Raw genomic sequence first — 17,124 nt, 5'->3', positions numbered from 1 at the left:
TTCCTCTTCCTTACTAAGGGTTCTAGCTTAATTGAAGCATATGTGACCAGTCCTTTGGTATTGCTAGGCTTACTAAAAGTTACCCAGCATTTTTAGAATATGAGTGAATTTCTTAGTGGTCATTCGTGGACATTTTATTATGATTTGAGAAAAATACTAACTTGCTGATGTGCAGCTAAAGTTAAATGCTCATTTTTCTAGGTGCATCCAAATGAACTAACAAATGGTGTCATAAATGCTGCATTTATGCTTCTTTTCAAAGATCTTATCAAACTTTTCGCTTGCTACAATGATGGAGTCATTAACTTACTTGGTAAGTGACACTGCTGTGACACCTTGGGACTGATGGGGTTGTAATAAGGCTGACAAACTCTGTGGGGATGAATCTATTGTCTCCCTTCTTGAGCCCTAAATGAGTACCTCAGTATAAGCAGTGTTGTGCGAGATGCCATGATACTGAGTAACTCCTGATGGTGCTGCTGGCAGAGCCATGTGACTGAGAGGATAAATCCATAGCTGGGGTAGACATCTAGTACAAGGTAGGCAAACTGATGATCTCCCCACTAAAAGGACCTGTCCCTCTGAGGACCAGCAGTTATGAGGGGTACACCAGCTAAGGTAGGAATCCTATGCTGCTTGGCATCTTTAGTCTCCATTCTGATGTCATTGCCACTCCTACAGTGTGCCCTCATCCTCACTATTAAAAGCTTGTTGGTAGTGTGTGCTTTTGGATTTGCACATGGGAAAAATTGACTCGTGATAGTTATCTTTTGAAAGGTTGATTCACTTCCTTCATCCAGGTTGATCCTGACCTCCTTGTCATCAATACTTGAGCTTAATTTTACCAAATTCCTATCATCCAACCCCATAGCCAGTTGCTCCCCACAGTTTGGTGATCTTCCCCAAGTCTGGCTACAAGAGAAAGGCAGATAGTGTACTATCAAAGGCTTGGCCTACTGTGAAAGTTCCGTTTTCTTATTCAGATCACCTCTTTGCAGAGATAATATACACTGTATTGCTTCCAACTAGTACCGAAGTGGAATTTTCTTCTTCCTCTGTTAGCTGGTCATGAGGAATTTCCCAAAGGCCACAGATAGGATTTAAAGGATAATTGAGAGAAACAGCCATGCACAAGAGAAACTTGGTGCCCTGGAAATGGGCCTGCTGTTCATACAACACGTCTGCTTAGTCATGGCTTCCTTGACTGATAATATTATGTATCCTAAAGTATCCTTGTGTTTGTCCAACTTTACAGCTTGGTAGACTACACAGTACCCACTCTGTGTCTGAGGACCACTTGATTTGATTTGGTCAAGATCTTGGTCTCTAGAAGTATGTCAACAACAGCTCCCCTTAAGGATATCACTGCTTTGTCAAGAAGGCATGGCTCTTTTGCCATGCGCTATGAGACTATGCTGGAGCATGACAGAGGGATTTCACAACATGTAAATCTGTTGTGTACTACTTGAGTACCTTTAGATTTTTCTGGAACCATGGCTCTGGTGGCTTAAGTTTGGAGTGGTTGGGGGACTTCCTGTGGCCTGAGCTCTCTCTTACCTGGCCCTGTGCAGGGTGTTCTCCCTACAGCAGCACACAATGCTCTATGTGTTTCCTGCAAAATCAAAGCAGCACAGCAGACTTTGGACTGGGTTTTAGTTGCAAGGATCTCCAACTGCAAAATTTTACCTTTGACATAAAGAGTTCTCTAAACTACCTAGACTTCTGGGTGCTCAGAAACCTTATTAAGGTGGCATGTCTTTCTGTCCTATCTGTGAGTAGCGGCTCATTGCTTGATTAAGCTTACGGTGCCCATAGTTAACCTCTAAAACATCTTTTTGCACAAACCAAATATGTGAGTTACCCAGAGTTGAAGTACAATTATTATTCCTGTGTTGTCACAGGGATCAATGACATGTGGCAGCTTTGCTAGTGTCAGGGTATGTCCCTCTTCAGGAGTCAAAGGAAATACCCACAGGTCATTCTATACATTCACTGGATTGAACTCCTGGTCATAAAGCTTCTGTTGAAACTGATGGAACCTCGAGTCCCCCCTGGGGCAGCAGTATGTTAGAGTTAGTGTTCTTTAAAAGTCTGCATGGATAAGCAAGCCAACTCCCACTTTCTAGTCCACATGTAAAGAGCTGTGAAGTCACTATTGTCCTAAGATATGAAGAACTGAGCAGGCTGGAAACTCTTTGGATTCACAAGACAGGTTAGGCACTGGGCAATTGGAAAGGCTGACAGGTATACATGGCTAAATCATGGCTAACCAGGTAGAATCTCAAAAGTGAAAATTGCCATGAGGACTGGGGCAGAGGAAGGAAAGCCTGATGGACACATTGCTGGAGGCAGACCATAGACAAGTGTGAAGGTTGTGACCAGGCTACCCGTTTTTCTTCTAAGAGTTCAAGCTGGTTCTCTGTACCCCCTGATGAAATGGGATAAAGCACAGGTACCCCTCAGTTTAGGATTGGCTTTCATCCTGATAAACTCAAGTTAAATCTGATAAAATTAGGTGGAAAATGTGAACTACTGAAGAACATACTTTACCAAATTCATGTTTGGTACCAAAACACATATTCTAGAAGCTCAGAGACTATCACCTGAATGTCCCCCAAACTAAAGGGCATATAACTTTTGAACACTAGAAACTAAAAAATACAGAAAGAGGAGAATCTTAGAAAAATCAAGGAGGGGAGCAGGGAATCTTCATACCTATAGAGAAACAAAAATAAGAATTATATGCAAGATCTTCTCAGAAGCCAGGCTGAGAAGAAGGGAAGAAGTGAAGTATGTAAAATGTTGAGAGGTTAATCCCACCACCTGCATTCTTGGACATTACCCTTCGTGGGACTGGTGAAATGGCTCAGGCTAAGAGCATCTGCTATTGTAGAGACTGGGGTTTGTTCCCAGCATGTATTATTAGGCAGCTCATAACCATCTGTAACTCCAGCTCCAGGGAATCTAACACCCTCTTCTGGACTATGTGGGCATACACACTGAAAGAGACAACAAAGTCAGCACAGGACCCTAAGACCAAATTCTCAACACAAAGGAGATGTATTTGCCCCAGAGGGACAATGGGCAGGGAATAAGAGACAAAAATAGGAGATAGAGGACAGAGGATGAGGGAGAAGTGGGGAGGGATAATTGCCCTGGAAGGACAAAGGACTGCCTCTGGATAGAGTAGACAGATGTGGCCTATAGGCAAATGACAGTTTATAAAGGGGAAAAAGGAAACCTAACTTTAGGATGAGTTGGTTTGTTTTGATTAGGCATGTTAAGTGGGGTAGCCAAAAAAGGAGCTTTTGATTGCTGGACTTTCAATACTTTGATAGCTGGACAGTGGTGGTCAGCCTCAGGAGAGGAAGTAGCCAAATAAGGGAATGGAACCTGGTGGCTAGCTTTAGGAATCTAATCCAATGGTTTAGCAAGGAAGAAGGAATGGGAGAAGGGCAAGGCCTGCCAGAGATTCTTCACACGCACAAACATAAGTAAAGATAAAAAAAAAAATTATCCCAGATAGAGAACCAATGACAGACCAAAGTATGGATACCACCAAATCCAACTTGGTGAACCAATGTGTTTATTGGGATACTTAACCAGAGAAGAAGTGACCCAAAAACAGCTATATCACCAAAGCTCCCCACCCCCCACACTGTGGCTAACAGGTCATAAAATCTGTAAACCTGGAGCTCACTGTACAGCCTGCAGGTAGTTCAACTGGTTGAAGACTATGTTTTTCTAGTAGCATAATCTCTGCTTTTCCCAGGCAGCGAAGCTTGTTTGTCTCTCATAAGAGTGTCTCTCTTACTGTGTATATACGCTGGGGGTGGGGACCTTGTGAACCTTGTCAGTTTCAGGAACTTCCTGAAGCCTTTTAGTTGCTTACTTCCTGAGCTAATGAGCTTTTCAGTAGAATGGAGTGTTTTTTCCATCCGTTAAAACATTTCTGTCTTATACAGCACGTCCCTCCAAGATGGACAGTTTTGCACTGAAGAAAGTGCTACACAGCACCAAACAACAATTGAGCCAAGGACACCTTACCAGAAAACACATACAACCATGAAATAAGCATATGACAAGGCACCATCTACTGTGACATCAATGATGAAAATCAAAACAAGTCAATCTAAAAAACAATATATCACCTGTGATTACAGTTGTATGTCACTCTAAAAAGTTAAAACTGAGGAAACAGTTCAAACGTCACTGCTGATTAGTGGGGAATGGAATGAAAAAGCACAGCACAGGGGACTTAGGGCAGTGTGCCTTCTGTGTGACACTGAACAGTGAATTTCTGGACATCAGAGTAACCAGTAACACTAACTGTGGACCTTGAAGTCATAGGTTTGTCAACTGTTAACTAATGCAGTATTCACACAGAAGTTGAAGATGGAGCATTTACACCTGGTGGCAAGAGGAATAAGGAAAATCTCTACATTATCCACTCATTTTTGCAAAAATGCTTCAAAAACTAGTTTTATGGTTTTGTTTGTGTTAAGTGCATATATATGTGTTTTAATGTTTAGGTATGCCCTCTTCCCCGCTGGGATTATTCACTCTGTAATGGTCACTGTACTGACTAGGATCCAATATGTTTAGCAGAGAACTTTTGCTCAAGAATGTGTGGAGCCCTCATTAGAACTCAGAGTTCCCACTTTCATAGGTCTGCGATGGGGCCTGAATCTGCAGTCTCAGTAAGTTCTTGAGAGGTACATTCCTGCTGGCTAGGGTCCTTCTCCATAACCTCTGTGTAGAGACACACCTGGATGCTCAGGCTTAAATCCCCAGCCTTTGGTGTATGTTTGCCCAAGTTGATAAATGGCTGATGATGTTGCAAATCTAATTTATTGTTCTTTCTTTCCTGATCAGCAGCTTTAGGAGTCCGTTCCAATATTCCAATTTGTTATCAATTAGGGTTGATGAGTTCATGGCACGGGATGTGGGTCAGGTAACAGGTTAGGTACACAGTTAGATTTATATTTCAGATAAACATACTTCCTAAAGTTTTATTTTTATGGGTATGGGTGTTTTGTTTGCATGTATGCTTGTACACTGTCAGCAGTACCCATGGGGTCAGAAGAGGGTATTGGTTCTCTGGAACTGGAATTGCAGAGAGTTGTGAGCCACTGTATGGGTGCTGGGAATTAAACCCAGGTTCTGTGGAAGAGCAACAGTATCTTAACTACTGAGCCATCTCTCCAGCCCCTAACATGAATACATTTTTAGATTTAGTCAGTTACAAAATGTTTCTAATAAAATGTATTTTTATATGTAGCTATGGCTAAGTGTGTTACCTTGTTTTTTTTTAAATCTGACAGATGTCCAATCCACAAAAATATGTGAGATTTTGACATTCTTTTGTCATGCATATTCTCCCTTCTGATCAGACTCTGTACGTGTCTGTCTCACAGAAAGTTCTAGCCTAGTCCTATCTTCTTTTGCAATCATGGGGTGCCAGAGCTGGAAGTCAGCCCGACTCATCCTGTAAATTGCTTAACTACAGCATAGGTGATGAACTTTTACATACAGCCTCACCATGCTCTATGTGAAGTCATGGCATTTCTGCAGAAAGACAGCTGGGAAGAGGGCTTGGGAGGGTCAAGCAAAATGACCACCCCCCAAGCCAGAATATTTTCTTCCTGTCTGAACAGGCTGGTCCTGCCTTCCTTAGACCTTAGTGTCTTACCCTTTATATACGAGAATTACTGAATTCAAAATCACTTTTGGGTCATGAAGCAGCTGGGAGGGAGAGAGGGAACATGTGTGAGGAAAATCTTACTTTCCCAGGAAGCCTGGGCTGACACGAGACAGTCACGTTTTACTTTGCCTCAAGCCTCATATGAAATCTTGTTTTCCTTCTCTTTTTTAAGTTCCTCAATGGAAGTGCTAGCATCCACTTACTCTGACGTTTTTATTAGCCTTGTTCCCACTGTGGTGGACTTAGCCCGGGGCTTGATAAGCTTCATTCCAGAATATGCCAAGGAAGCTTAAGACAGTCTATGAGGATCCCAGCTTCCTGTGGGCAGAGATGGTCATCACTACACCACCTGCCATTCCAACCAAGTTATAAACCTGATCCCAAACTGGCTGTGTGACAGTTTGAGACTGCTTCTTGGAGTCTCTTCAGGTACCAAATACTGTGTCTTCAAGACAAAACAGAAAAAGAAAACAAACTGCTTTACATTTTCTGTCTAGAAAGGAATTTATATAGGAGGTTGGGCACTTCTATAACTAATGGAAGCCTCCAGAAACTGGCCCTGGGCTCTGTCTCCTGAAGGAACTCCTAGTATTAAGAGCCTGTGTTTACAGGATCTGCTTCTCTGAGGCCGCCTGTTCAGGTTATTTTACAAACAAGAAGCTACTTCTTCAAGGCACCAGGAAGCTGGGAAATGGACACTTGAAGCTGTAATCCAGGATTAAGGATCACATGACTGTAACTTTAATCATTGCTCCTCTAAATCCGGGAAGCTGGGCAGTGGGTAGCAGGATGCTGCAGGCCAGTAATCTCAGCTGCTTGGGCTTCTGCCTGTCAGAAGCAATAGACTGAGCAGCAGCATAAAGGCACCGGAAGACAGTGCATGCCTCAGGGTTATCTTCTAGCTAAGTCAATGTGCAGAGCTAAGTCTGGTGGCTGGGGCCAGTCACTCACATGACATTGCTCTGGGGGAGGGGGGAGGGGGAGATGTTTGCCTTCTTTGGGGACAGGTTTTTGCCCTAAATGTGAAGTTCTAAACCAACTGAATTTTCATTTCGGGTAAGAGATGTTACCATTAAAGCAGATATACAAATTTTCCTATTCGTTTTTTACAGGTCACTCTTAACTCCCAAATGTGAGCTTTTTTCCTAGGGCTTACTTCTGGCCACCATCTCTATTAGATGAGCCACAAATGGATTCTCTCTGCTCTGACCATTCTTAATAAATGTCAGCCTTGCAATTCTTACTGTCTGTAGCTTCATAAATCCAGATCCTGGATTCTTCCCTGACCCTGCACAGTCACTGAAACTGAACTCTTCAACTTGCTGCTCCTAATCTCTTTTCTCGTTAAGCCATCGCTCTTTTCAACCTGCACCCCCAGTTGTCTTTGTTGCTCATCTTCCTGAGCTTTGTAGCCTGCCAGCAATGACATCTTTTGTTTTTTTCTCATCCTTTCTCACTTAGCCTTATTCCTACTTCAGCATCAAAAGCAATGGATTTGGTGCCTGCATTTGGCTTAGCAATCTGACAAGTTCAGCCATGTAATTCTCCCCACTGTTGTCGTGACAGCTGCTTAGCTGCTGTTCTACTTTACAATGTGTTGATTTCATACATAACTGGTATCTAGAAGGCAGTTTTTGTTTAACATAATAGCTTATTTGAACCACTTTAATTTTTAATTTGATAACACTAGCTTACTGTCTAAATTAGGAGGGGGAAAGGTTATAGGACCACTGAACTGTTTTGTATTAAGGACTTTGGGGGAGTGGTCCAAGCATCTCCTTTTTTCTGTTGTGGAGCCTTCATCAGCATGGTCAGAACTGCTCTTGTTAAAGTAACAGTCTAACTAGCAGATAGGCACATGAAATGGGGATCCTGATTGTTTTGAGGCAAGTATGTGTTTTACTTGTAAGAGTGAGCCTTGTGAAAATGTGTGTTGGTTGAAATCAAATACTTCATGACTGTACTTTGTGGATAAATTGGAGACAGTTTGGATGCATTCTTAATTCAGGTTCCCAATACTGTTGATAAACACTATAACCAACAGCAAGTTGGGGAGGAAAAGGTTTATTACACTTACAGCTCATCCTCAAAGGCAGTTAGGGTAGGAACTTAATTAGGACAGGAACCTGGAGACAGGAGCTAAAATCATGGAGGGGTGCTGCTTATTGGCTGGATGCTGGTGGCTTGCTCAACCTGCTTACTTACAGACCCCAGGACCACTCATCCAGAAGTGGCACCACCCATAATGACTGAGCCCTCCCACATCAATGCCCTACAAGCTTGCCTACAGTCCAGTCTTGCACAGTCTGATTTTCTGGAGGCATTTTCTTAATTAAGGTTCCCTCCTCTCTGATGGCTCAGATAACTGTAACTTGTGTCACTGTGGCATACATCTAGCTGATGCTACAAAACTTGAAATTGATTGTCGCAGTGAAACTCAGACATCCGTGAAACTCAGACATCCAAGTGAGATGTCTTGCTTACCAAGAGCCTAGTTATACTCTACTGAAACATTGGTGCTGAAACATTGGATCACAGTTTTGCAGGTGTCAAATTTGATCATTTCAGATCCTAAAAAACTGTCCCAACCTGCAGGACATCAACCTGGGGCAAGAGAGTCAGGGATAGGGAATGGGGACAAGAGACGCAGAAAGAATGACCACAAGACAGGATTCTGATCAAGTGGCAAACTTTATTTTTCTCAGGCTAGCTTATATAGTTAGGAGAGCAGGATATAGGGAGGGGTAGAATGGGTTGTTTGTGCACCAGGTGTTAGTGTAGGCAGGATATTAGGAAGCCACAAAGAGGACGTTTGACAGGGTAAAGAGTTCATGAGTAAGAGGTCCAGGAAGGGTTGCCTAGGTGACTGAGCCTGTGGGTGGAGGACTGGATTAAGTTGTTTCTTTTCTTGAGCTGAGGTTCTAAGGAGCTGCTATGTAAAGGTTAATATACAACTATGTGGCCGGCCAAGCATGGCCTAGGATCTCATGCCAAGCCCTGAGATCTTTGGCTCCCAACAAAAAACAACATGTTATCTTTAGTGGGGAAGAAAAGAGATCCATTTCCACGAAGTAGGACTTTATCTGGACCCTTCCTTTGACTCCAGGGGATGAAGGCGCCTTATAGATTGGCAGTAAAACATTGTGTGTTGCCTTTCTGTGTCATTGCTATTACATGATCAGAGGAACAGCTACAAGATTATAGCCTGGAGAGAGAGTGATTGAAGGCATTTTGTTATTGAATCCCAACTTACCATGAAAAAAAAAAAAAAGAAAACAGAAAAACGCTAGAGACAAAGAAAATTGCTTAACTATGATGTATTAATTCAAAGAGAAAATTGATATTACTCAATTTGATTCCTTATGCAGCTTCTGAAGACCTGATAGGAAGAAACAAGTTAGATGATAGTAAAGAGAAGTAATTTAAGACATTTGAACACAGCAATCTGAAAAGTAAAGGGAAGACAGACAGAAGTATCATTTTCAGACTAAATCCCAGTTTTCCTCTTTTTTTTTTTTTTTTCAGCACAAAAGGTTTTCTCCCATTGTAAGAGCATGATGCTATCAATAGCATTAGAAAACAGGCTAGGGTAAATGAAAAATGATCTTCGATTTGACCTCTGAACACTCTTAGTTTATTCTTTGACAATTTCATAATACATCTAATGTATTTTTATCTTATCCACGCCCATGGATCCCTTCTTCTTTCTATCAAGTCACCCCGCTTTCATGCTTCCTTTTTATAACCCACTGAGTTTGACAAGGCTTTCTTACATGAGCATGGGTGGGGGCTGTTTACAGGAGTGTGGTCAGCTTGCCAGCTGGCCTTTCCAAAACAATAATGATAAACAAAATAGGACTGATCTTAGCATGAAGAAAACAATGTTTGTTTCCTTGAGCCTTTTGCTTGACTTAAATGCCCTACATTCAAAAGTAAAATTACCAAAAGCTATCAACAGAAGGTAATGAGTAGTTACCCCGGGCAATTAGTTCTTTGCCTAATTATATATTTTCAGACTCTTCTTAAGAAAACTAAAAATACTTTCCAGGTAGTAAAATTAAAAGCTGAGTGGCATGAACAATTCTCACTTATGTGAGAGAATAGAGAAGTAGCGTGACTTTAACCATATGCAAATTTAAAGTGATACATTTATAAAGCAGGTACCAGGCTATCTGTGGCTCCATCTCTACTATAGCCAGCTTTTACAGTGTCAGCTGGTAATTACTGACAGAATGAAATGGTGAATGGCTGGCAAAAACTCTGAGACAGTTCTGGTTTTCTTTTAAACATATATATGAAAAGCATATTGGGAGAAGGGGTGGAAGGGAGAACTGTTGTTGGAATGCAAAATGAAATTTTCAAAAAATTATTGCTTTATATGACCAAATAAGAAAATAATAACCCTGGGGCTGGGCTGTCACACAGTATAGAGCTCTTGCTTGGCAAGGCTTCCGTCTCCAGCATCTGAGAGAGAGAGAACGCGGGTAAGGAGGACAGGAGAGAAACAAAAGAATAAGGATGCTATGGAATGAAGCCATGGCTTTGAGTTGAAGTTGTCATTAAAACAAATCCCTACTCATGGGGATCATGAATTTACCTGTCGTGATGGTTCTTCCCACTCAGTTCCTTTGTTGCTGAAAATGCTTCCTGGCAGACCTTATGCCCTTTTTCAGCTACTCTGTTTCCCTCTGTTGGTACTGTTTTTAACACTTTCCTGCCCATGCTTTGACTCAGGCCTTAAGCTTTCAGTGGCATCAGAATGGAAGCTTAGAGTAAAACAGAGTACTCTTTTCAAATTGCTTATCACTTATCTCTTCTAGAAAAGTTTTTTGAGATGAAGAAAGGACAGTGTAAGGACGCGCTAGAAATTTACAAACGATTTCTAACTAGAATGACTCGAGTTTCCGAATTTCTCAAAGTTGCGGAGGTAAGTGGTCCTGGCTTTGTTGCTAAGGTAAATGGAACTAGTATGCAGCATAATGTCTGGTCAGACAAAACATCTAGCACAAGTCCAGGATACATGAGGGTGAGAGGTGAGCTTATAGTGACCTCCCCAACCTGTCAGTCAGAGGCAGTATCCCACATTCCTGCCTCCCAGTCAGATGCACTCAAGTAAAATGTTCATGCGTTATGATATCATTGCTGTTCTACAAGTTGGCCCAGTCCTCCATTCCACCTAATGACCATTTTGTTGTTGTTATTTTATTATAAGAAAGTGCTTTATTTTGAACCCTACATTTGCCTTTAGAAAAAAATCTATCCGTTGTTTAAAAAAAGTATAAATCATGAATCCCTATCTCCCTTACCCTGTCAATGACTTAATCATAATGAAAATGCTAACATATAAATTATTTGATGGAGATTACACATTGTTTCTTAAGGATATTCATTACACTTAATCATAACCACAGAAAAATACAGTTGGCATTCCTGGGATTATCTTTAAATTGGAAGGGTTTTGTTTTGTTTTGGGTGTGTGTGTGTGTTTCTCTTATGAAATCCAGTACTTGACTTGTGCTGATATTGGAAGCCATGACATTAACGTAGCCCTCTGGTGGGGTGGCCAGTGGGTTTTTATCTCACATGTTGACTGCTAGAGCCTGGGGTGCAGTGTGAGAGGCTCCAGACTCAACGGTGAAGCCTATACTGCTGTGGACATGGGACACTCATCACATGCCTGTAGTTCTTATTATTCTATCATTATTATAAAATTGCCTGAGTTTTTCCTGCTACACAGGTTTTGTGTATATTTTGTATGATTTTCCCATTGGTTTAACCACAGTTATCAGTATAATCTAGTAAAAATTGCTCAATTCTTTGTGTGAAAGGATCTGTTATGACCAGGCACTCTGAGCAGAAGATTGCTTCATTGCCCCATTACCTCCTGGGAAAGGTGTGACCCAGATTCCCACTTGATCTAGGAGGCAGACACTGGACAGTGTGTAGTGTGTGCACATAATTCTCAAAATGACACTGGACGGTGTTCAGTGTTGCACATACTTCCCAAAATGGCACTGGACAGTGTGAAGTGTGTACACATACTTCCCAAAATGACATTGGACAGTGTACAGTATGTGTACATCCTTCTCAAAATGACACTGGACAGTGTGAAGTATAACACTTAGAAGGGAGACCAAGTGAAGGTAGCATTAGGTGATGAGGAAGGCCAGAATGCAGGCAGAGGGACACATGAGTCATGAAAGAGGATATAAAGGCAATCATTATTATGGTATATATGGTGGATAAGTGAATAAAAATGTGATTGTCAGTGAAAGTGTAAAACCCTAAGCTTAGCTCCACTGCTTTGGAATGGCCATTCTAACTGAGATGTTTAGTTTGGGACCAGGCAAGGGTGGTTATAGGATGGGTGTCTTCCTATAACCAGCTGTATGATGTTTTGATTTGTGAGTTAATTTGGATAAAATGTTTTCATTTTTAAAAGAAAAGAAAAATTAAGTCTAGGGTATCTCATATGCTTTTAGTGGTGGAAGAAAATGAAATACTTATATTTTAAATTTCCTTGGTTCTATATAAACTCTAGAACAGTGGTTGTCAACCTTCCTAATGCTATGATCCTTTAAATACAGTTCCTCATGCTGTGGTGACCCCCAACTGTAAGATTGTTTCATAGCTACTTCATAACTGCAGTTTTGTTATTGTTAGTAATGTAAATGTCTGGTATGCTAACCCCAAGGGGTCACTACCCACAGGTAGTGCTACCCACTACCCACAGGTAGCACTACCGCTGCTCTAGAAGCCTGTGTAAGAAACTGGCTAAGTCGTCTGTGAAAGAGGACAGAAGAACAAAAGATTAAGATAAAATAATCTGAAATAACCATTCCCCAAGGACTCAGTGGACAGAATTATTTGAATTTTGTTTGAACAGTTGCATAATTCCTTAGCTTCTATTGAGCATAAGGGATACATTTAAATTTCATTCTTTTGAATGTTTTCATTTAGTTTTTGGATTCTAGTAAAATTCTTTATACTTGTTATAACTAACTATATTAATGAAATGATTGCCGTGTTATGTTGAGTGGGAAACTACATAAAGAGCATATGCTTACAGTAGGGTTGGCGCACAGAGTAATAATTGCTTTACACCAAGAATAGGCTGTAGTTTTAAGAAATCCTAGGAGTGATTCTATATTAAATGCCAAAAAAGTCATAAAAAGTATCCACCTACCTCTCATCTACCTCAATCTACATTTAATACCAATACTTCTTATTTACAGTTGCATACTTACATTTTTATGTTTAAATCTCTCTTTGCTGGTCACAGGCAGGCTGCCAAGTTATTTTCCTCTACCAATTAGTAATTTTGTTTGTTTGTTTTTTTAATCCACAGCAAGTTGGTATAGATAAAGGTGACATTCCTGATCTCACACAGGTAAGTGTCTGGAGGCACTATCAGACAAGACATTGATAATTAGTAGGCTACCACAAATGGGCATACTTTGTAAATATTTCATAAATTTTGAGTTTAAGCACACCAGCTTTCTCGGTAATTATTCAACCTTAATTTTTTTCTAGTTAATGATTATTTCTGGAGATAAAAGAAAGATTTCCCTGCCCATAAGCTGTGACATTTTAAAGGCAACAGAATACTCTTGTTGAGCTCATTGCTTCTTAGTGAGCTTGAACCAATGAGAGCTGTGAATATGTCTGTGACAGAGCTTGGGGTCTCAGAAGCAACTTCCGGTCATCAGAGCACATGAGTGTTCCTTCTGCTCTCCTTGTTCTCTGCATGCACCTGGTCAGATAGACAGCACAGAAGGGGGAAACCCTGGTGTCCAGGTTTTGCACTCCTCTTGCTCATGCTATGAAGAAGAGGACTTCCTATATAAATGTTTTAAGTGGTGCTAATAGAGGAGTGGTTTTTCTGGGCCCTGATTTGAAATGACAGCGAGGGTTGTCACATGTACAGCTCCCAAGAAGGAGAACAGATGTCAGGTTATAAATAGTCTTCAGTTTGATTGACAGGAAGCAGTGTGGTTTTAACACCCGGTGATGGTAAATTTTAGCTTCATACAGATCCTTTTACTAGAAGCAGTATTGTAGGGTGTCACAGAGTTGTTCTCTTACACGCTTGTAGTCAGAATTTTTTGGGGGACCACCAGTCCCCAAATAATGAAAGAGACTTACTATTAATTATGAAAGCTTAGCCTTTAGCTTAGGCTTGTTCCCAACTGTCTCTTATAACATAAATTAGCCTGTTTCTGTTAATCCAGATTCTGCCTTGTGGGTTTCTATTTCTCCTCCATCCTGTATGTCTGACTCTCTCCATGTCTCACTGGCATCTCCCTCACACTTAGATTCATCCAAAGTTCCTCTTTCTGCCTGGAAGTCCTGCCAAACCTCTCCTGCCTAGCTATTGGCCATTCAGCTCTTTATTAAACCTATCAGGTGCCTTAGGCAGGCAAGGTCAAACAGTAACACATCTTTACACAGTTTGCTCAATATCCTGCAACATACATTGGTCATGAGTTACATAAATGTTGTATCTTTTTAAATGTAGTTGATATAGTTAGAAAAGAATGAAATCCCCTTCTTCGATTGGTTTAATATTTATGTGCATGTATGTGAGCCTGCATGAGTATATGTGCACCACATGCATGCAGGAGTCTGCAGAGGCCAGAAGAGGGCATTGGATGCCTTAAAATTGGACCTACAGTCAACTGTGAGTCACCATTCGAGTACTGGGAACTGAACCAGGGTCTTCTACAACATCAGCAAGTGCTCTTAATCACTAAGCCATCTCTTAGTCCCATTCCCCACTTTTAAATAATATTATGTTGTATTTTATTAATTTGTCATCTTTATGAGTTCTTGAAATATTTACATATTTAAAATAATATGTAAATACTTTTTACTAAAAATTAGGAATGTTGAAGATGAAAGCTTTCTTTTTATATTACTAAAATATAAATTATAAAATATTCTTACAAATAAAACTCATTGAATAATTCAGAACATGATGGCAGTCAGTATATTCTTTAGTTTAGGGGGAGATAGCCTAATATTAGTTAAATGTTAGTTAAAAATACTCCTCTTAGTGTTATCTACTAAAGTGTATATCTGAATAAGGTGCTGACATTCTTGAGCATGGATAAATATTAAATATGCATTAAATATTGTTTCAAAAATCTCCTTGTTGAGGTAGATTTAACTTTGTAACATCATAAGAAAATGTATGCTTCTGTTTTTTTCATCTATAGCAAAAAACTACATTGCATTTCCCCCTAACTATTCCAGATAAATAATACATATTTTAAAAGATGGGCATTACCTATTTAGCTCAATGAGTAGTTTTTAGAAATAGCAAATTTTCTTTTACACTATGACAACCCTCACTGTGGGATAAATGCAAACTAGCTATTTAGTTCAGGGGAGCCTGGCAGGTAAGAACAGGCCCTCACATGTCTCCCTGTGGGCAGTCTAGACACTATGAGAGAGCCAAGGGACTATATAAATACCTTGTTGGTTTTCAGTTTTGAAAATGAGAGCAGATCATTGAAAGAATGGGCACACACTTGGGTTTCATTTTTAATGATACCATAATATTCATTGCAGCTATGTAATCACCGAAGAAGTCAATAGACATATTTAAAGATGTACAGTATATGTGTCAGGTCTTGGGAAGCCAACTTGACTCCTGTCCTGAGCATAAGCTGGTCTATGATAGAGTCATAAAAGTCTAGAATGTCTGTCCTGTTTTGCTTGTGTGCTAAGAGCATCATAAACATCAGTATTAGTATTTATTTCTAAATTACCACCCTATAAAAACTCCTCTAGCTGAATTCTGTGCACATTTAAATTCAAATATGAGAGTGTGGCAAGCTCCTGGAATTTCTTAATTGGTAGTTTGATTATGCTTTGTTGGTGATTGTGAGTCGCATACACATCCCCATAAATTCTCTTTTAGAGTCCCTTTCTCCAGGCTGAAGGAGATCTCTCACTGAGCTAGGGATTTAGTGTGCCACCCCACCCCACCCTGCCCCCAGTCTCCCAACAGTACAGTCAGGTTTAAGCTGGAACGTGAGAGTTTCTAAAAATCTACAGAGAGTGTTAAATCAGGATAAAACTGCAATACAAGGTTGTATGGATCCATTAACTCCTCTGAAATGAAGGTCTGCTTTCTGCCAGGCTTCTCCATGGTGTCTGTAGTACTCCATGTAGCCACAAAATGAACAAAAATATCTGAATAGGGGCTGAAGTGGTGGCCTGATACTTGCTGCTTATGTAAAGACCAAGGTTGTTTCCTAACAACCTAGAGAAGTGGCTCACAAGGGCCTGTAACTCTAGCCCCAAGGGATCCAACACCACCTTGTGGCCTCTGTGGGTGCTCTGCACACATAAACAAACCCATTCAAACATACACTATTATTTTCTTCTTTTTTAAATTGAAAATAATTTTATACATATTCTGATCATAGTTTCCCCTCTGCTTTCTCCTAGATCTGCTCTTCCTCCCCACCCATCCAAATCCATATCTTCTTTCTCTCTGTCTTTAAAAAACAGGCAAACAAACAAAACTGGAATAAACAAAGAAAAAACACAAGTAACACACTCAAAACATAAAAACACAAAATTGGAAACCAAAATATACAAGCAAAAGACCAGTAAGACAAAAAAAATGCCCAAACAACAGAATATAAGACAAAAACTTCACAAAAATACTACTGAGTTCATTTGATATACTTAATATACCCAGTGAGACTCTATTGGAGAAAAACCAATTTTTCCTTTGCATAATAGATAAATAAATAGGAATAAAGTTAAAGAAAGGATGGTGACCTGAAGGACTTCATATTGATCTTAGAATAAAAGGGAAATCAAATTTCTGAAGAAAAGGAACAAAGGCATTTAACACATGCCTTCCACTTTAGAGTGTGAACAATAAGCACCGTTGTGTATATAACATCAGAACATTTAAATGATTTGTGATGATCAGTGACATTTCCAGAAGACATTTAAAGTTAAGGTAGTGCATTGAGGAAGAAGAGATTATGGTTTCCCAACTGAAATATTTCTCCTTAGCACTTGGAGTGGTTTCTGAGATCTAACCCAAAATCTGAATTACCTTTGTGTATTTTTAAACTTGGTTTTCATGTTTTATGATCTAAAGCATATAAATGGCAGATGGGCGCTTTTTAAATATGCACTGGGCATCACAACAAGCTATGAATTTATTTCAGCAGAATAAGTCTCATAATAGCATTTCCTGTTTGGGGTGTGTGTGTGCGCACCAAATTTTAAACTCCATGTATGAAAATACTCTTAGGTTTTGATGGCCAACCTGAAAACTGCTGGTAAAGAGACGTCTCATTTTAAGTGTTATGTCATTGATGTTACCTATCAGCTGTCACAGGCCAGTTCCTGTTCTGTGGACTAGCATACCCATCTGGTTGACTTGGCCA

At 40.2% G+C, this 17,124-nt stretch overlaps 1 protein-coding gene across 28 annotated transcripts in view; it reads left to right on the top strand.

Moving 5' to 3' along the window:
• The window catches only part of Snap91 (synaptosome associated protein 91), a 106,442-nt gene that overhangs the window by 41,258 nt on the left and 48,060 nt on the right, over positions 1-17,124 (top strand). For 21 of the 28 annotated variants that reach the window (XM_035443860.1, XM_035443861.1, XM_035443854.1 and 18 more), the window contains exons 6-8: positions 202-313; positions 10,525-10,631; positions 13,053-13,094. In XM_035443860.1, coding sequence (XP_035299751.1) covers positions 202-313; positions 10,525-10,631; positions 13,053-13,094 — 261 coding nt within the window. The remainder of the gene's footprint in view (positions 1-201; positions 314-10,524; positions 10,632-13,052; positions 13,095-17,124) is intronic. The other 7 variants (XM_035443863.1, XM_035443862.1, XM_035443856.1 and 4 more) reach the window with 1 other exon arrangement.

This window comes from Cricetulus griseus, chromosome 4 (assembly GCF_003668045.3).
Source record: "Cricetulus griseus strain 17A/GY chromosome 4, alternate assembly CriGri-PICRH-1.0, whole genome shotgun sequence".
NCBI classification, from domain to species: domain Eukaryota; kingdom Metazoa; phylum Chordata; class Mammalia; order Rodentia; family Cricetidae; genus Cricetulus; species Cricetulus griseus.
The sequence above is the reverse complement of the archived record's forward strand: the minus strand, read 5'-3'. Positions and strand labels throughout refer to the sequence as shown.